We start from the raw sequence: 20,839 nt of genomic DNA on the forward strand, positions 1-20,839 counted from the left end.
TCCCTTTTGTAATGGTTGCAGATCATGGGTTTGCATTGTCTAGGCATTTGATGCGTCCATATCCCAGAAGGGGGCTGGACAGATCAAAAGCCCTATTTAATAGCAAATTGGCCACAGCACGTTGCTATGTTGAACGTGCCTTTGGCCTTGGTATTTTTGTTTTTTTTTTTAAATACAATTTTGTCAGGGACATTAGCCCATACAAAACACCATACTTTATTATGCAATAATGTCACGCAAACATAATTTGTTTGACACCATTGGAATACAAGTATGGGACCAGACCATATGCAGATACTGGATAGTGGCTGGATTTTTAATAATAAAGGTGTCTAAATGTTAGTGTAGTAGTTTATGTGCGTGCATTTTTTCCCTAAACCCAGTTTATTCTAATGGATGGTCCAAACAACATGTCCTGAGCAAGGCATCATTCTAACAGGCAGGTATTGTTTTTGAAGTGATAGAGTAATTGCTACTGTTTTTTTGTAAATGATAACAAAAATATGATCCCATGCATATAGTGTAAGTAATGTGTTACATTTTGAAATGTTTTCCCACCAGCAATACCCTAGAAAACATACCAAAATGAAAAATAAAAGATACAATATCACATTATGATTCAACTAAATCCTCTAGGCTAGTGATGTTTTCCTGTGTAGTCTCCATTGCATTGACATCTACAGAATATGTTTGCTGCACAACAGTAGATGTTGTAGTGAGTGTCTGATCAGTGTTTCCACTAGTAACAGTTGTTGTACTTGGAACAAATATTGAGGCAGTTGCTTGAGCAGATGGGAGACCAAGTGTAGGTGGTACATATTGATGTGTTGGAAGAGGCTGAGTATGTGTGTATGTGAAGTTAGTTGGGTAAGTCTGTTGTTGTGGATTATTAGGAACATGGTAGGCTGTTGGTTGTTGAAACATTTGAGGTAGTCTATGAACATTACTAACAATACTAGGATAGTTAAAAGAGGTTTGCATTGGTGTTTGTTGGGCTACTTGTGGGACAAATGTTGGCTGTTGAGATGGCCTTTGTGTCATTAATGTACTTGTTTGTTCTGGGACAAATGTTGGCCTAATTTGTACATCAGTTACCATAGAAGAAGATGGACACTGTATATGTGTTTGTTGCACTACAGGATTAAGTTGAAAATTAGAGTAATGTTCTTCTGTTTGGGTTTCCACAGTTTGTTGGGTTGTGTTTGTGTGTGGGCCACGTGGATTGGCTCTCCATTGTTCTATCACTTCAAAACAATAAATGGGTTCTGGCTCACGTTGGGTAGCAGATATTAGTGTTATTAAGGACGCCCTCAATCTGTCCTGCCTATCAGCATGAACCAATGCAAGAGAGGGAGAAAGGGAGCGGCAAAATCTCTCTCCATCACTCTCTGGTATCAGTGAATTCATCATGTGTATTATTCTGGTATCAATGATATCTGGCAGGGAACGTAAATCTTCATAACGCCTATGTCTGCGACCACGGATAGATTGGGCTACTGTGCGCATGGTATTAGTTGATATTCTTGGCTGTGTGCCTGCATGTTGCTGTGGACTACTCTCTGCAATAACTGGTGAAGGGCCACTTTGTTGCCCTGCAGACTGGCCTGCAATTACATTAGTGGATTGACTTGTGCCCAAACCCAAATCAGAGGACATTTCTTCTGCGTCTGGCTGGCTGGTGTTGGGGATTGGTGGAGGTTGATATGAGGTTGGCTCCATCTCAGAAGCAGAGGTCGCTGTAAATACTGCTGACTGGGCTTCCTCACTATCTTCCAGGTTATCCTCTGTACTTTGATGAAAAAAAAAAAAAAAAAAATTACTGTGTGCCTTTTAAATTATACCACCATGTGATGTAATGCTTGAAACTTACTTTGGTACTTCCATAATGGGCATAAGGAAGCTCAGTTTTTCATAATGGACATATTTTTTCTTCTTTGCAGCAGCAGCTGTGGTGGCCACAGGGTTATATTCTCTCCTGAACTGGTCACGGGCTGAGCGCCATCACCGTTTGACAAGATCCACTGTTAAAAAACATTAAAAAATGTAAAATAAGGTCACTAATTCAAACAATTGTAGATGTTAAAAAATTAGACATTAGTCTTGGATTGCATCAAATGTATGAAATAGGAAAACACATCCATGTGTATGACAACAACAACCCATTACACTCATCTAGTGACATAATGACACAATAAGCATGGGAGAAAAAACAAGTTCAGCAGTAAACATCTTCAACCACTTATTAATCATTCATCTCCTTATAATTGTTCAAAAAATATAAACTTACAGAAAGCCATGAAATAAAATATCTACAAACCCATGAAGTGCCATATGTTCCACATATATTTTCCATTATACACTACACATTACTGTTACCATTCCAGACATGGTGACACCAAGGAACTTGCATAATAAACCAAACATAGAAATACAACTCAAAATGTATTGAGAAATCTCAGCACATTTGCAATAGAAAAAGCACAGAAATGCAAAACAAAATAACCCCCCAAACATGTTTAATAGTGGCCTGACCACCCTGAATTGCCTTTTGTACATGCATAAAATGCTTTGCAGACCAAATATACACATGCTGACATTACTAGTAAACTGCAATGAATACTTCAAAAGGCCAAATAAATACACTCTCCTGTTTGTGAGTCTCCAGTGTATCTCAAAATGAGTCAGGCCCATTAATACAGGCCAAACAAACTATACAAATATGTTTATACTCTGCCTACAGAATGTGCACATGTAGGTAAAGACAGAAGCAATGCAAATATCTGTACTCACCATATCTATTTTTCCTTCCAGGGGTACATTGAGACCATCCATTCCTAGGGTAGACTATCTCTGCCACAGCCATCCATGCTCGTTCCACCATTAACCTGTCATGATAGCCATCAACACGTGTGTCCCACAGCTCTGGATGCCTCTCCACTTCTCCAATCAGCCTCTCTGTATCGATTCTGGGCGCCATGCTCAGTACCTGTGGTGTTCTGTGTGCTCAAAGTTCCCCTGCAGTGAGAGGACAGGTGCCCAGCTGCGGTCTGGCGTGCAAATGAGACAGGAAATGTATGTTTGGCGCCAGAATTAATGGCCATCAATTGACCTGATAGATTGGTTACAAGTGTTTCAAATTTTGTGATGAAATACGGACACGGACGATACGTGCTGAACACGGACATACTCTGTGTGCGGTCCGTGCAGGCATGGACCCATAGACTAAAGCGGGTCCGTGCCTGCGTGTTGCCAGCAAAAAACGGACATGTCCGTGTTGAAAAGCGCTCACACGTACTTACGACACGGACACACATTCCGTGTGATTTTACGTACGTGTGCCATCTTCCATTGAATAACATGGGTCTCCGTGTGTACGTGTCTCCGGTACGTGCAAATACGTACCGCACACGTACAAATTACACGGATGTGTGTTGCGGGTCCTAGAGGTATAAGAAAACACCAGAGCTGAGCAGCGCATGTAGTTGTTAACCAAAGAATACCTACCGGATGGATCCGTTCCTGGACTTCCAAACCCAAACACGTAAACCGCCCGAAAACCACCGGAACTGTGCTTCGCAAAACAACTACTCAACGATTCGACAAGCGCCAAAAAGACCAAGCCAAAGGAGAAACGCAAAAAAGAACCAATTCAAAATGGGCAAACAAAATTACACGCACACGCAATTGCCACCATGTGACGCTATGGACAGATCCAAAAACCCATGGGAAATGAAAGCAAGCTTTGTCAGGTGGGAGGCGAAAAAACCATAGCTTTGGAATCAATTGCAATCCCCAAGAAGGGTAACCAAAAGTAAAGCCAAAGCACAGCTGAGCAACAGCCTTTTTATTGGGGTACCGGTCGAGCCACAGTCTCATCGCGAGAACGCCCACTGGCGTCCTTATCCACCGTATTTGATGGTTTCGCTGGCAATTTTGCGGACGAACTAAGGCACTGAGTTGCTGCATGTGCTCCGCCACAAGTTGAACACTCATACCTGAATTTACATATGACAAAGAAACGGCAGTGGCCTTCATTAAATAACCAACACGCGCCGGGTCTACGAACGGCCACTGAGCTGGAGGCGGCAGAGGTGCCAGGGTGAAGGGGGTCATAAGCCTTCTGGGCCAGCATTAAACGCAGCCAAGCGTCCGTGGCTTTCACGCCCCAACCCAACTGGGGTTGAAGGGCCAAACGACGCCGAAAATCCTCGTCGTAACGCCACCAAGCTGATCCCCCATGTGACTTGTAGGAATTATAAATGGTGTTGAGATATATAAACATCTCAGAACAGTGCTCAGGGTGCTTCTGTCCCATGACACATCCCATAACAAAAAATGCCTGAAGCCAGTTGTTAATGGACTTAGCCACTTTTGGCCTCCTCTCCAAAGTACGATCAGATGAGCTTCGTTCCTTGTCAATTGTATACCAATAATTAAAGGATAAAATCCATACCACATTAGATTGCTAGTAAATATTAAATATAAGGTCAATAATATATAGCCAAAATAGTATTATCAAAATGTGGGGATATAGGATCAATGGGACCATTCGGATTTAACACTGAACCAAAAAAGAAAAAACCGAACTAGAAGGTCACATAATAATATATCTTTATTAGTATAACATTTTTTTTTACAGAATTAAAAAATGCACAATGCTTGTCAATTGTATGTTGATCGGTCGTAACTAAAGACCATATATCAACATAGTCATTCGCCCATATTTTTCGGACAGTCTCAGCATTCAAATGGGATCCCAAAGGGGCAATGCCGCAAAAGAAAGCGTCTCTATGAATGTCAGCACAAGGTGGGGGGTCAGACTGTGAAGGAGATTGACCAGCTAAAGAAGGGTTAACTAGTATTCCCCCACCCGCCTGTAAATTAGCTAACAGTGTCTGAATAGTCGCTGCCATGCCCGCACTACCTTCCAATGACCCCAAGTATTGGTACTCACCAATATCCGGAAAGGGAGCGACAGCAGGCTCCGGAAGAGGATCAACAACCGTCTCCCTCTGAGGAGGTCGGTAAAGATGGCGATGATGCCCATGGGGCACAACTGAGCCATTTGAGGAATACGGTGTAGTGGAAGGAGAACGCCACCTCGATGAACGGGAACGGCGGCTCCTCCGAGAGGATCTGGAATGACGGGAGGAATGGTGGCTATGTCTGCCATGTGATCCAGCAGAGCGTCTGTGGTCAGGGCTGCGAGAGGTTGATGCCAAGGAAAACAAGGCGGAGCGGTTACCGCGCCCACAGCGGCTACGACCGCGGGCCGGGGATCCAGCAACCACTTTTGGTGAAACAAGAGCAAATGGGGCTTGTGCAGGTGGAGGAGGGGCAGACACTGCAGGGTGTACACCTGCAGAGCATCTGCGTAGGCCAGGGCTGCGAAGGGGCGACGCCGAGGAGAGCAAGGCAGAGCGGATACTGCGCCCACGGCAGCTATGACCACGGGCCGGGGATCCAGCACCCGCCCGTGTTGGAGCAGGAATATCAGGGGCTTGACAAGCTGGGGCAGGTAGACAAGAGGCAGGAGGGGCTAATAATCGAGCAGATGAGGCTCGTGCAGGTGGGGGAGGGGCAGATACTGCAGGGTGCACACCTGCAGCCCCCTGCACCAAAGATGGCATGGTGAGGGGCTGTAACTGAGCAAAGGGGCCAGGAGGGCTTATTACTACCCCATCACCCAGAGGTGCATCCTGCTAAATAAACTGAGGGGGGGGGGTTGCTGCGCCATGCCTGCAGATCCTCCTATGAACGAGGAGCCACAGTCATGGTGTCCCCCTGTTATTGTTAGTGACGGTGGTGGCTGTTTTACTAGCAGTTCGGGGAGGCAGGGGTTAACTACTGCCGGCCCGCGGCTCTACACTGACAGGGGAACAGTGTCTGCGTGCAGCAGCCACGGCCGGAAGCTGGGAGGAAGTGAGGAGCTGGGAGGGAGTGAGGAGCTGGGAGGGGGTGAGGGATGAGGGATCCGCATGAGTTGGTGGTACATAGGGGTTAACAGCTTCCGACCGCAGGTCCATGTGGCCAGAGGGACAGTACTGGTGTGCAGCCGCTGCGGTCGGGAGCTGGGTGAAAGTGGGCGGTACTAGTCGCGAGGCGCGCGCACGAGAAGTGCGCACGCCCCCTGACGTCATAGCTACCGACTGCAGGTCCACGCTGCCAGAGGGACAGTACTGGTGTGTAGCCACTGCAGTCGGGAACTGAGAGGAACTTTGGGGGGCTAATCGCAAAGCGCGAGCACAAGAAGTGCGCACGCCCCGCAACGTTATCGGTGTGGTACTCAGGCACTTCGGTGGACGGGTTCGCCGAGCGGACCGCCTGCCGCCGGGAATCACCGCCTGAGCCTCAGGAGGGATGGGACGCGGCTTATCTACGAGAGCGTTAAGCCAGGCGTCACCATCCCTCCCGATTCTGTCCCTTATGGCAGCAGCCAAAAAGTCGGCCATCTCTCACCAGCAGCAGACTGTGTCCGGGTTGCCAACAGCAGAGCAGCGTCCGGGTCTCAGGATGAGGAGAGGCCGAATCCAGGAAGTAAGGGGAATTATATAGGGGAGCCAATAGTGAGGAAAATAGTGGGATTGGACACATTAAAGGGGAGGGAGGGTGGGACAGCAGCAGACTGTGTCCGGTTTGCCAGCAGCACAGCAGCGTCCAGGTCTCAGGATGAGGAGAGGCCAAATCCAGGAAGTAGGGGGAATTATATAGGGGAGGCAATAGTGAGGAAAATAGTGGGATTGGACACATTAAAGGGGGCAGGGTTCGGGCATGGGAGTGGGATTTTAACCCCTTGCATACCGGGCTCAGCAATCAGGGTGCATTCAGTGCAGCCTCACTGACCTGCCCTGCAGAATGGAACTGTATATGTACGACATATTTGGAGCTGTGTATGGTTTGTGCGGAGCGGAGCTGCGTGTGTTTGACATGTGAGGAGCCATTTTGCATTATGTATATGTAGCGGAACAATTTTTGCATGATGTATGTGGAGTGGAGCCATTATTGTATAATGTGTCCGAAGCATAGCAGTGTGTGTGTGACATATAAAAAGTGGAGCCGTGTGTGTACGATGTGTTAGGAAGGCAGCCATGTGTGTATGACATGTGCGGAGTGGAACGTTCTGTGTACGATGTGTACAGAGCCACGTCTGTGCAATATGTACAGAGCCACGTGTGTGCCATGTGTACTGTGCGGAGCCGCGTGTGTATGTGTATGGAGCCTTGTATGCATGACATTACATTGATTTCATTCAATTCATTAATTGATTAAGGAAGTAATGGAACAAATAGATTTCCATATGCTTTTATTACCTTATATCAAGGGTGGGCAACCTTTCTTCTGCCGGGGGCCATTTAGCAATCTCTACCATCATTAGGGGCCGCACAAAATAATCAGCTGGAAAATTACCCTGCTATGTTTGGTCAAAGCATTAACTCACCCCTACTGTGTGGCTGAAGCTGCTTCTCCTTGGTGCGGCTGCGATATTAGGTGCTATCTATCTTGTTGCTTCTCACAACTGCTTTTCCAGGTATGTGTCAGATGAAACTGCTGTATGTAGATCACATAGGAGATGCAGGGACTGCTGTATATACATCACATAGGAGACATTGAGGGCACATACATCATAGGAGACGCTGGAGCATATACATCACAGTAAGGGCTGGGGGCATATACATCACAGCAGGGGATGTGGGTATACACATTACAGGAGGGGCTGGGGGCATACAGTGCTGCTCACCATTATTGGCACTTCTTTATTTTTTCATAGACTGTACAATATCTTCAGAAATAAATTGAAATGTACTAAAGTTGTATACTCTATAGTGGTCCAAAGTAATACAACAATAAAACATTGTCAACTTACATGTGGCAATTTAAAAAAAGAAACCAAATAAACAGTATGTGCAGCAATAAAGGCCCCTAATTAATACTTGGTTGCACCCCTAATTAATACTTGGTTGTACACACTTTGGCATTAATGAGCCTCCAAGCGTTTCTTGAAGCCATCTATAAGCTTCTTGCACTTCTCTGTTGGTATTTTCTCCCACTCTTCCTTTATATTTTTCAAGCTCTTGAATATTTGCAGGGTTCTTTTTCCCAATGGCAGATTTCAGCTCACCCCAAAGATTTTCAATGGGATTGAGGTCAGGACTTATTTTTGGCCATTTTAAAATATTTCATATTTTCTTTTTCAACCATTCCTGTGAACTTTTGAATGTGTGCTTTGGGTCATTGGCTTGCTTGAAGACCCATGATCTTCGACTCAAATCACGTTTTCTTACACTGGGTAGGACATTTCGCTTTAAAATCTCTTGATAATTCTCTGATTTCATGATTCCTGTGATACAGGCAAGTCCTCCAGTACCAGATGCAGCAAAGCAACCCCACAGCATTATGGATCTTCCACCAGGTTTAGCGGTTGATAGGGTGTTATTTTTGTTTCATAACATTTTACCAGAAGGATTGTGGTTTGTCAAGGTATTATTTGGCAAAGATCAGTTGTTCCTTTTATGTCTTTTTTTCATCAATGGTTTCTTCTTTGGCCTTTGCACATAAGCTCTGCTTGGTTTAGTATGCAGTGTATGGTACTTATTGAAACCATGACCCCAGACTATTCCAGTTTAGCTTTCAGGTCTTTAGGTGTTTGATGTGTTGTTTTTGCACCATTCGCACTAACCTTTGAAGACATCACTTGTAAATGTTCCTCTTTTCTCCACGTCCAGGGAGGCTCTTGATGGTTTCATGCTTGGCAAACTTCTTAATAACATTGCGCACTGTTGAAAATGGGATACCAATTTTTTTGGAGATGGCCTTAAGGGTACTTTACATGCTGCGACATCGCTAGCGATCTCATTAGCGATGTGAAATTCTAGATCGCAAGTGCGATCTTTCGAGATCGCACATGCGTAAAATGACCTATGTGCGATCTCAAAAGATCACACTTGCGATCTAGAATTTCACATCGCTAACAGGATCGCTAGCGATGTCGCAGCATGTAAAGTAGCCTTTATACCCTTTGGAAGTTTTGTGCTTGCTAATAAACAGCAGTTCTGATGTCCTCAGACAGCTCATTTGTCTTCACCATTGTGACAAAAGGAACAGGGCCTACCATGTGGCTTTTTTAAAACTTTGAAGTCATCATTCATTGGCTAATTTATGTCACATGGGCACCGACAATTTATCACAGGTAAGTCTCATTTGTGAATTCCCACAAGCGAGTCAAAATATGTTTCCATATTTATTTAATGTAAAGGGTGTCAATACCAGTGTCACAGCAACTTTAGGTTTTTCTATTTTTCTCTCCCATTGTTTTTTATTTAAAATTGTTGTTTGTCACGAACAGCCGGGTGGTGTCTCGCTGTTCACCAATTTGTCACAATCAGACTGCTCTCTAGCGCCCCCCTTGTTTGCAGGTCACTTTTGGTACTGCGGGCTAATAAGTAAATGAGACTGCTGAGCTACTAATGCCAAATATTGAAGGTCTCCCAGCATGTGTAATGTATATATCACAGATTCCCACTAATGGAATATATACCTCGGTACCCCTTACTGATAGCACCCCAATAATTCTACACAACAATATTTTCCGCTGCCACCACCGGACATTCCACAGGTAGTCTGGACACCCGTTGCAGATAGCAAACCGCTCTTCGGGTTAGGAGTCGTATATAAAGCAGAAGAAACAAAATATTAAATTTTACATATTTAATCCGAAAATAGGCAGTGTTTATAAATATACAAGATTTTACAAACGGGGAACAATACAAATACAGTGCAGACAATTACATAAAAATAAAAGGGATAAACATGAAACTTACTAAATTCATGCCATAGATGTGACGTCCGAGTTTAGGGAGGAAGGAGCTCCAAGCATGAAGATAGTAGATGTGGCAGCACCACAGCTTAACTGTGCCCTCCTGAACTGACAAACTCCAGAAATGGGTTCCTAACTTTTATACCCTCAGGTCACCCTCCTATCTGTGACCTCATTTTACGACAACTTGTGGGCTGTGCCGAGGTGTTCAGCAAAATTAGGTCATTTTAGTTTTTCACGTATCTTTGACCCTCACACAGGTGAGAGATATTAACCTCATATTTGATATATCAATTTTTGATTCGCATAGATACCAAACACAACACATCTAGCATGATTTTATTGGCCAATACCCATTTGTCGGGATACCAGTGGTCGCCTTGCAAAGCCAAATGGTGCTCCGCATTCAGCGGTTAACTGTGATTCTGACAATATGCTTTTCATTTTTCTAGCATTAATGTGGCACCTAAAAAACTGAGTTCATAGTTTTTCCCTCAAAGAGAACAAAGGAGAGGTCTTTCTCTGCACATCTTCCTTCAAGATGCTTCCTTTCCCCCTGGTCGTAGATACCTAGACTGTCAGGCCGATCAGATAAAGTCATCATAGCGATCTGTGCTAGTGCTCTGGTGGAGGGGTGGTGTAAGGGACCTTAGAGTTTTAACATGACATTGTTTATCATTTGCACTTTTTTTTATTTAACACAAGTGCTCTATACAAAAGAAGCTGTTCCACTTGATTTATTTTTTCAGGAGATATTCCACATTATGTACTTAAACTTCATGGGTGCCAATAACTAGGAGCAAGACTGTATACATCAGAGGAGAAGCTGGGACATATACATAACAGGAGAAGATGGAGCATATAAATAACAGGAGGAGCTGGGCGCATATACATCACAGGAGATGCTGGGGGCATATGGCACAGGAGGGGCTGGGGCATATACATCACAGGAGACACTGGAGGCATATACATCACTGGAGAAGTTGTGGCATATAGATCACAGGAGAGGCTGGGGGCATATAATGCAGGAGGGGCTGGGGGCATATACATCACAGGAGAAACTAGACGCATATACATCACTGGAGAGGTTGGGGCATATACATAACAGATTTCTGTTGTTCTGGCACTTAGGGGCTCTGCAAATGGAGTCTGCAAACTATTATAGGAAAATCTGTGCTCCAATCAAATGGCGCTCCTTCTCTATCGAGTTCTGCAGTGCGGCCAAAAAGTACTGTACAGTCACATGTGGGGTATTGTCATCTTTAGGAGAAATTGTGTAACTTATTATAGGGCTTTTTTACCTATTCCCATTGTCAAAATTGGAAATCTGGGGTTAAAGCAACATTTTAGTGGTAAAAATGTAATTATTTTTCCTCACCATCCAATACATAGTATAACATTTAGTGACACACCTGTAGTGTTAATATGCTCACTGCACATCTAGGTGAATTCATTGAAAGGTGCAGTTTGAAAACTTTGCTAAAGTGACATGGCACCTGCAAACCATTTCAAGTAAATCTGAACTCAAATATGGCGCTCCTTCCCTTCTGACCCCTGCCATTCTCCCAAACAGTAGATTTCAACCATATATGGAGTATCAGCATATTCAGGAGAAATTGCACAATAAATTGTAGGGTGCACTTTCTCCTCTGACCCTTATGAAAATGCAAAAGTTTATGGCTAAATTAACATTTTTGTGGGAAAAAGTACAATTTCTATTTTTTCCCTTCCACATTGCTTTAGCTCCTGTGAAGCACCTGAAGGATTAATAAACTTGTTGGATGTGGTTTTGAGCAGTTTGAGGTGTGCAGTTTTTAGAATGGGGTCACTTTGGGGTATTTTCTGTCACTTAGGCCTCTCAAAGTCACTTCAAGTGGGATGTGGTCCCTTTAAAAAAAAAAAAGGGTTTTGGAAATTTTGTTGGAAAAATGAGAAATTGCTGATAAACTTTGAACCCCTCTAACTTCCTAACAAAAAAAATATGTTTAAAAAATTGTCCTGATGTAGAGATGTGGGAAACATTATATATTAAGTATTTTGTTTGACATAAGTTTCTGGTTTTAGGTCATAAAAATTCAAGATTTGAAAATTCCGAAATTTTCAAAATTTTTTGCAAAATTTCTCAATTTTTTGTGTTCGTAAAAATATATCATCCTAAATTTTAAAATGTCATGAAGTACAATATAACTACAAAATACACAGCTGTACTCTAAAATGCTAACAATGAATAAGGGAACTCTGGTACTGCATTACTGCTATGGGAATATTTGAAAGAAAAAAAAGATATTTATTAGCTTATGTATTGGCCAATGCATGTGAGCACGGTAACCACCGACAAGGTGTATCTCAATATACCAGGACCCTAACTGAAATGCCTCCACCTAAGTTAAAAACCTACATGTCTGGGCAGCTAAGATCCAGCTATAAAGGAGGATATACATAGTCTGGTTAAAGGGTGGAGTGCTCAGACAGATTTATACTACATATATAACAAAAAGACTGGCCCGCTCATCCAACAGGTGTGAATAGGTGCCAGCTGAAGATAAAAAAAATACACAGCTGCACTCTAAAATGCTAACAATGAATAAGGCTAGGGCCCCACTTTGCTTTTTACCTGCTTTTTCAACTGCAGCGTTTAATGCCAAAATGGATGTGTTCTGCTTTTCAACCAAAGTCTATGGGAATTTGGTTTTCGAAACCCCACTATGCAGTTCAAACTGCAGCCTTTTTGTGGCAGAACTTTGGTCAAAAACTCAGCTTTGCAGTGCAAAACCCAAATGGCAAAAACAATTGACATGTATTTGGAATAAAATACAAAAAACACCCTCTTTCACCATTTTATTAACCCCCAAAATACCCCTGCAGGTTCGACGTAATCCACATGAGTTGCCAGGACGATTCAGCTCTGCTACATCTGAGTCACAGCGAGCGCCCATAGAGCATGACTGCCTGCTGTGAGTGCAGAAAATTACTGAGCCGCGATCAGTGGTGAGGTCAACTCAGGTTATTTGTGGTCACAGCTGGACATTTCCTCGATCCTCCACCGCAAGTATCCGGACCTCAGGTGATCTCATTAAACTCAATTAACTCACCTGCATCTCCTGGCAGAAAACTGCATTTTTTTTGTTGCCAAGAGATGCAGATTTAGTGCTTAAGCTTTCACACCATATTCATGCACCCAATTTACACCTCCTGGCAAAAAGAGGCATCAAAACTACATAAAAAAGTGGGAGATTTTTGCCAGGAAGTGAAGATTGGGTGCATTAATATGGTGTACAAAATGTCATCACCAAAGCTGCATCTCTTGGCCCAAAAATGCAAAAAAATGTGGGTTTTTTTGCCAGGAGGTGCACATTTGGTGTTGAAATCTGGTGCAGACATTTCAGCACCAAACTTGCACCTCCTGGCAGAAAACTGCATCAAAACAGTGTCAAAAAACGTGTTGGGTTTTTTTGCCTGGAGGTGTAGATTGGGTACAGGAATGTGGTGTAAATTTTTCAGCACCAAATCTACATCTCTTGGCAAAAAAGCCTGCGGTTCTCTGCCACGAGATGCAGGTTTCACTTGAAGTGAGGTCACCGACTTTACTGAGGTCACCTGAGGTGGGATTTCCTGTGTACATAGGTGGAGGACCGTTGAAACCTGCAGCTATGACCACAAATAACCTGAGTGAGTCTCTGCCTGCAGTTAAAGTCTTCGGTAATGTTCCATGAACGCGCATTATGACTCAGATGTAGCAGAGCTGGAGTCGTAGTGGGACCTAGTGTGGATTACGTTGGATCTGCAAGGGTGTTTTGGGGGGTTAATAAATTGGTGAAAGAGGGTGTTTGTTTTTTATTTCAATCAAAGGATTTTTTTTCTGTGTTTGTGTTTATTTACTGTCACCTACAGATTAGTAATGGGGGGGGGGGGTTCTCATAAACAGAGCCCATCACTAATCTAGGGATTAGTGGCAGCTGTGAGCTCATATTAACCCTCATTCCTCTGATTGCCACCAGACCAGGGAAATCGGAAAGAGCCGGTTAAAGCGCTGAACTTGTTGGACTAATGGATACGACAATCCTGGGTGGTTGCAGGCTGCTATTTTAAGGTTGGGGGCAGCCCAATACGCATGGACCTCCCCAGTCTAAGAATACCAGCCCCAAGCTGTCAGGCTTTATCTTAGCTGGGTATCAAAATTTAAGGGCCGTACGTTGGTTTGTTAAATTATTTATTTAAATTATAATTTTAAAAAAGCCGCATGCAGTTCTTCTTATTTTGATACGCAGCCAAGCTAAACGCACGACTGGAAGCTGCAGCCTGTATCTGGAAGCTTTTTCTGTGCTGGGTATCATAATAGGCGCAGACAGCGCCTGTGAGTGGTTTAAGTCAGACCCTATCACACAGGCTGGGGGCACGTCTGACTGCAACCATTCACAGATGCCAGAATAGCAGGTGGGAGAGGAAAGCAGTGCATATTGATGAGCAATAATGAGAGTGGTCCAGGAAGTGAAGGAGAGGCCGCGGGAGCAGTGTACAGCCGCGACAAAGCCTCAGTAAGTAGCACTCGCTTCATTTTTTTATTTTTTTTTTTCGAGTGCTGGAACCGGATCAACACCCTGAATCCTGGGCCTGGCCCGAGTACCTTTGAAACCGCGCGGATCCAGATTTTTACAGTCCAGGTCCGCCCATCACTACTTAGAACCATATGTTATATATATATCATAAGTGTATTGGGAAACAGAAAAGGGAGTCAGTTCCCAATGATGAGGAAAAAACTACTAAACTTAGCGGAAAGGGATTTTATAAAACTCGATCACACCAGATGTTCCCACAAAGAAGGAATGGATCGTAGATGGAGATAGTAATTTGTAACATGATCATGTTTATTATTGTGGTATAGAGAAGTTACAGACATTGCTCAGACATGGAGATTGTGCGGTGAAAGTAACTGTAATGAATGGCAGATCGCTGAGATTGGGAGTTAGGAAGAAGAGAGGGGAGGAATGTTGGGTATTTTTTGGGGGAGAAGGGTTCCAATTCTCTTGTCAATATAGTGAATATATAAATATATAACAAATGTGAAATATTGTTTTTTATTTCATTTTTAGAAAACAGACGTCTATCAGAAACTGTATATATTATAATTCTAATGTAACTTCTCATATGCTTTCCCTTTCTAGTTTACTTACGTGCCTTTACTTTGACCGTCTCTTGTGTTTTCTTGGTCAGTTTGTCAAATTTATATTTTCTACCCATGTGAATTTTACTTAGTGGTCAATAAATTTTAACTTAAAGTAAAACATTTCTCACTTTCTAGGTATGATAATGGAGTTTTCTAATGTTTAAAAATATGCCATTTGTGTGTAAAATATTTCCCTCATTCTAAATATGTTAAGGCTTTCTCCCCAGAGTGAATTCTTTGGTGTTTAGCAAGAGTTGAATAATGTGCAAAACATTTCCCACATTCTGAACATGAAAAGGGCTTCTCCCCTGTGTGAGTTCTCTGGTGTTTAGCAAGAGTTGAATGATGTGCAAAACATTTCCCACATTCTGAACATGAAAAGGGCTTCTCCCCTGTGTGAGTTCTCTGGTGTTTAGCAAGATTTGATTTCTCTACAAAACATTTGCCACATTCTGAACATGAAAAAGGCTTCTCCCCTGTATGGGTTCTCTGATGTGAAACAAGATGCCATTTTTGGTTAAAACATTTCCCACATTCTGAACATGAATACGGCTTTTGCCCTGTGTGAGTTCTCTGATGGTTAACAAACTGCGATTTAGCTGCAAAACATATCCCACATTCTGAACACGAAAAAGGCTTCACCCCTGTGTGAGTTCTCTCATGTATAACAAGATTTGACTTATGTGCAAAATGTTTCCTGCATTCTGAACATGAAAAAGGCTTCTCCTCTGTGTGAGTTCTCTGATGTGTAATAAAATGTGATTTTTGTTTAAAATATCTCCCACATTCTGAACACGAAAATGGCTTCTCCTCCGTGTGAGTTCTCTGGTAACTAACAGACTCTGAAATTATTTTCTCCCCTGTATAAATATTTTTGGGGATTTTTCGATATTCTGATGTTGAGAATGACTTCTTTGCTGTAAGAGCTCTTTGATTTTTGATGCCTCTGTTGTGACATTTATGTTTTTTTATGGTCAGTGATGAATCAGAAGGCAAGACTTGTTTAATAGAATCAGATGATAGATCTTTGCTGTGAAGGGATAATGGTATATCTGGAATAGAGTCATTCACATCAGTTATATCTTGTGTTATAGCAAGGTCATCTGATTTTAAAATTGAAGATGTCAGTTGTGCCTCTAATCTTCTAGTACAGTCATCTGCCAAGAATAGAAATTATTTGTAATAATATGTTCAAATTAAAGGATATAATTTATAAAAAAAACTTGTATTGCTGTTATTGGCATCCACGCACTGTACTGCACCCTTTCCCTGGCGGGGACTCCAGCACACTTACTCTCCTGAATGCCCAAGAGTGGCTTTCGTGTCCCCAATCCCTGCTACCATTTCCCAGGGCCTGTGCACACCACTCAGAACTCATGGAAGTGCAATAAGGGCGCAACTACCCATTATTACAAGGCCAGAGTGCCCTAACAAGGAAGTGCTTCTCAACCTATGACTGAGAAGCACTAGGTATTTAAGGCATCCTCACCCTATGGGAGGTGCCTGGGCAACGTGGTCTATCCTTAGTGACGTATTATTAGTTGGCAGGTCTGGTTTTGTTTCCTGAGTGTTATGCTGTGTGTGTAAATACGTATATTTCTACTACTATCTGCTGTGCCCGGCGGACCTGCTGCATCTATCTATACCAGCTCTGCCTGCCAGACCTGCAGTGACTGTCAATATCCTCAGACCCGTGGAGCCAGCTGTCACAGTACTGGGACTCCCTGGAGTAGCACGAGGTGGCTACCCTACAGCACACACCTATCCTCACCATCAGAGGGTGTAGTGAAGACGAGGTAGTCCATAAGGCTACATGCACACGCTGCCGTTTTTTCTGCACACAAAGTGAAACCAAAACTGCAACCAAACTGCACCGAAACTGCACCTTGTCAGAGAGAGCCTGGAAATGTAAAAAAAAAACGCTTGTAATGTAGGTGCGTTTTTGGTGCATTTTTTGTGACAAAAATGCACCAAAACCACATGAAAAACGCACCAAATTGACAGCATGCATGTTTTATGCGTTTTTTGGAGACAAATGTTGACAAAAACAGTAGAAGAATGAACATGCTGCTTCTTTTTTGTCACAAACTTTTGAAAAAAAAACGCTGACAAATAAACTGCAACGTGCGCAAAGGAAATCTGACTTCTCATAGACTTTGCAGAGAAGTCATATGTCAGAAAGTTGTGACAACAAAACTACACCACAAAAACGTGAAAAAATAAACACAGCGTGCGCATGTAGCCTTAATCATGCCCCTTAATTATGCCCCTTCTGGTTGAGACAGTGCTGCGGCCCAGTGGGTGCACTCCCTCTCACACCTGTGAGCATAACATAACTAAAGAAATTGTAAGTTATATAAATTGTATTTATTAAAATAAAAAACATTTACAATCTAACAGTAAATCTCAGAGCAGGGACCAGTAGACCAAGATGTTCACCCCTCTTTGTTCATTTTGCCTCCCGTATATTGGAATAATAAGCCATCAGATAGTGTTTTGGAGGATAAAATTATATCAAACTTCTACTCAGTCAGTGGAAAAATGGAGGTTTCCACAATGGTTGTAGCTGAAAGACTCTTATTATACAGAGATTTGGTTCTAGAGTCAAATAGTCATTTACACTAAAGCAGAATACGGTAAATGCTATTTACTGACTATACACTGTGTGCAGAATTATTAGGCAAGGAGTATTTTGACCACATGATACTATTTATACATGTTGTCCTACTCCAAGCTGTATAGGCTGAAAGCCAACTACCAGTTAAGTAAATCAGGTGATGTGCGCCTCTGTAATGAGGAGGGGTGTGGTGTAATGACATCAACACCCTATATAAGGTGTGCTTAATTATTAGGCAACTTCCTTTCCTTTGGCAAAATGGGTCAGAAGAGAGATTTGACGGGCTCTGAAAAGTCTAAAATTGTGAGATGTCCTGCAGAGGGACGCAGCAGTCTTGAAATTGCCAAACTTTGAAGCATGATCACCGAACAATCAAGCGTTTCATGGCAAATAGCCAACAGGGTCGCAAGAAGCGTGTTGGGTAAAAAAGGCGCAAAATAACTGCCCAGGAATTGAGGAAAATCAAGCGTGAAGCTGCCAAGATTCCATTTGCCACCAGTTTGGCCATAATTCAGAGCTGCAACGTAACTGGAGTATCAAAAAGCACAAGGTGTGCCATACTCAGAGACATGGTCAAGGTAAGGAAGGCTGGAAAACCACCACCTCTGAACAAGAAACATAAGATAAAACGTCAAGTCTGGGCCAAGAAATATTTTAAGACTGATTTTTCAAAGATTTTATGGACTGATGAAATGAGAGTGACTCTTGATGGGCCAGATGGATGGGCCAGAGGCTGGATCAGTAAAGGTCAGAGAGCTCCACTCCGACTCAGACGCCAGCAAGGTGGAGGTGGGCACTGGTATGGGCTGGTATCATCAAAGATGAACTTGTGGGACCTTTTTAGGTTGAGGATGGAGTGAAGATAAACTCCCAGACCTCCCGGCCTCCATGTACCCACTGTGGGATAATTCTAACCTCCCTCATATGTTACAGTTACCCTGCGACCAACTTTGGATAAAAACGCCCCTATCAGCACATTCATCAGAAGGAAGAGAAGGAAGATCCATCAATAAGATGCCAAGATTCTAGGACGACGCCAGCATCATTACCTTACGCTTTCTCTTAGGGGTCCACCATACTGATTAGATTCTTCTTCCCATGATTTTCTAAGTTGTCTGCACATTCTATGTACGCTGTCATTTGGCTTTGCAGATTCATGATCTGGGCAGCTAAGGGTCAACATCTTCTAATTTCAGGGGATAGGGTGGATCCTACCTGTAAGATCTGGCTGATACAGATCTCACTCCAACAGAAGGGCGTCCAATGCTCAAAAAAATGGGCACATTTTTGGGTGAGGACCATGTGGTGGTCTAGCAGCAGAATTGTGACCATTTCCTATGGCCGGACTACAACCCTGATAAAGAAGCCACAGCCGGTGACTGAGAAGAATCTGTGACTTCTCTGCATTTAGTGGTCACTACTCACCTGGGCGGTTATCTGTAGGAATCTCCTCTTTACTCCGCTCATCACCCCTCACATATGTCTCTGTAGTATTAATATGGGGCAGATCTTCCCCCTGAAACAAATATTGTAAAAGTCACAGACAAATGGAGAAGTCCCATCTATGATCAGCTCTAATCCTGCCATCTCCACCGCTCTCATTACACAAGTATAACACATATAATACTGGAGGAGAAAACAAGACTGAGCCCAGACCTTCACAGCCGTCTACACATCATAGGGGGATTTCATGGTTCCTTCTCTCCATCTACCTGATGATCCTGAGGAACATCTGGATCTTCTTGTTTAGAGTCCTGTGGGAGAAGAGGACGGGGACATCTCTCTGGTGTTCTCCTCTTACTGGATAGAGCTGGAGGAGACACATACAGGGACTGAATTCATTCCTTACATACAGATAATTATAGGCCGTGTGTATTTAGTCCTGTCTATTACCTGGTGATGTGAGGGGCTGGGGAACCTCCATCATGACGTCCTTGTACAGGTCTTTGTGTCCTTCTAAATACTCCCACTCCTCCATGGAGAAATAGATGGTGACGTCCTGACACCTTATAGGAACCTGACACATACAATGATACCGTCACCCCCGATCCCTTCATAGCGTTACTGTATAATGTCCCAGCATTCCCAGCAGTGTCACCTCTCCAGTCAGCAGCTCAATCATCTTGTAGGTGAGTTCTAGGATCTTCTGGTCATTGATGTCCTCATGTATCGGGGGGTGAGGTGGAGGCCCCGTGATTGGGCTCAGGGGTCTTCCCCATCCCTCAGACACAGGGGCCTGACAGCGCTCACTAGAGGGCTTCTTCACTACTGTGTAATCCTGGTTATGGAGAGACACAGTAATAAATCTCACTCCAGACATTTCCAGAGTCCTCACCTCTCCAGTTCTGTCCATCTGTTATTCCCATAGATAAGAATGATGTAATGTGACGTCATCAGAATCTCTCACCTCTCCAGTAAGCCGGAAGAGGATCTCTAGGGTGAGGTGTAATATCCTCTCCGCCATCTTGTCCCTGTCCATCCTTCACGGGGCAATCAGGAGAATTCTCTTCTATAGATACACACTAGATATATAATACCCTGCACCTACCTCCACCTGCAGAGCCGCACACTAGATATATAATACCCTGCACCTACCTCCACCTGCAGAGCCGCACACTAGATATATAATACCCTGCACCTACCTCCACCTGCAGAGCCGCACACTAGATATATAATACCCTGCACCTACCTCCACCTGCAGAGCCGCACACTAGATATATAATACCCTGCACCTACCTCCACCTGCAGAGCCGCACACTAGATATATAATAACCTGCACCTACCTCCACCTGCAGAGCCGCACACTAGATATATAATACCCTGCACCTACCTCCACCTGCAGAGCCGCACACTAGATATATAATACCCTGCACCTACCTCCACCTGCAGAGCCGCACACTAGATATATAATACCCTGCACCTACCTCCACCTGCAGAGCCGCACACAGATATATAATACCCTGCACCTACCTCCACCTGCAAAGCCGCACACTAGATATATAATACCCTGCACCTACCTCCACCTGCAGAGCCGCACACTAGATATATAATACCCTGCACCTACCTCCACCTGCAGAGCCGCACACTAGATATATAATACCCTGCACCTACCTCCACCTGCAGAGCCGCACACTAGATATATAATACCCTGCACCTACCTCCACCTGCAGAGCCGCACACTAGATATATAATACCCTGCACCTACCTCCACCTGCAGAGCCGCACACTAGATATATAATACCCT

The 20,839-nt window shown here is 43.6% G+C and overlaps 1 protein-coding gene across 1 annotated transcript in view; it reads right to left on the reverse strand.

Annotated features, from left to right (window-relative positions):
- LOC142313129 (uncharacterized) overlaps nt 1-20,168 on the reverse strand; it is a 44,748-nt gene extending 24,580 nt beyond the window's left edge. The window contains exons 1-5 of the mRNA XM_075352116.1: nt 19,489-20,168; nt 19,308-19,405; nt 19,021-19,111; nt 15,529-16,135; nt 14,986-15,062 (exon numbers count right to left, since the gene is read on the reverse strand). Coding sequence (XP_075208231.1) covers nt 14,986-15,062; nt 15,529-16,135; nt 19,021-19,111; nt 19,308-19,405; nt 19,489-19,621 — 1,006 coding nt within the window. The 5' untranslated portion in view covers nt 19,622-20,168. The remainder of the gene's footprint in view (nt 1-14,985; nt 15,063-15,528; nt 16,136-19,020; nt 19,112-19,307; nt 19,406-19,488) is intronic.
- Between the last annotated feature and the right edge of the window lie 671 nt (nt 20,169-20,839).

The sequence above is a fragment of the Anomaloglossus baeobatrachus genome, chromosome 5, assembly GCF_048569485.1.
Source record: "Anomaloglossus baeobatrachus isolate aAnoBae1 chromosome 5, aAnoBae1.hap1, whole genome shotgun sequence".
NCBI classification, from domain to species: Eukaryota; Metazoa; Chordata; class Amphibia; order Anura; family Aromobatidae; genus Anomaloglossus; species Anomaloglossus baeobatrachus.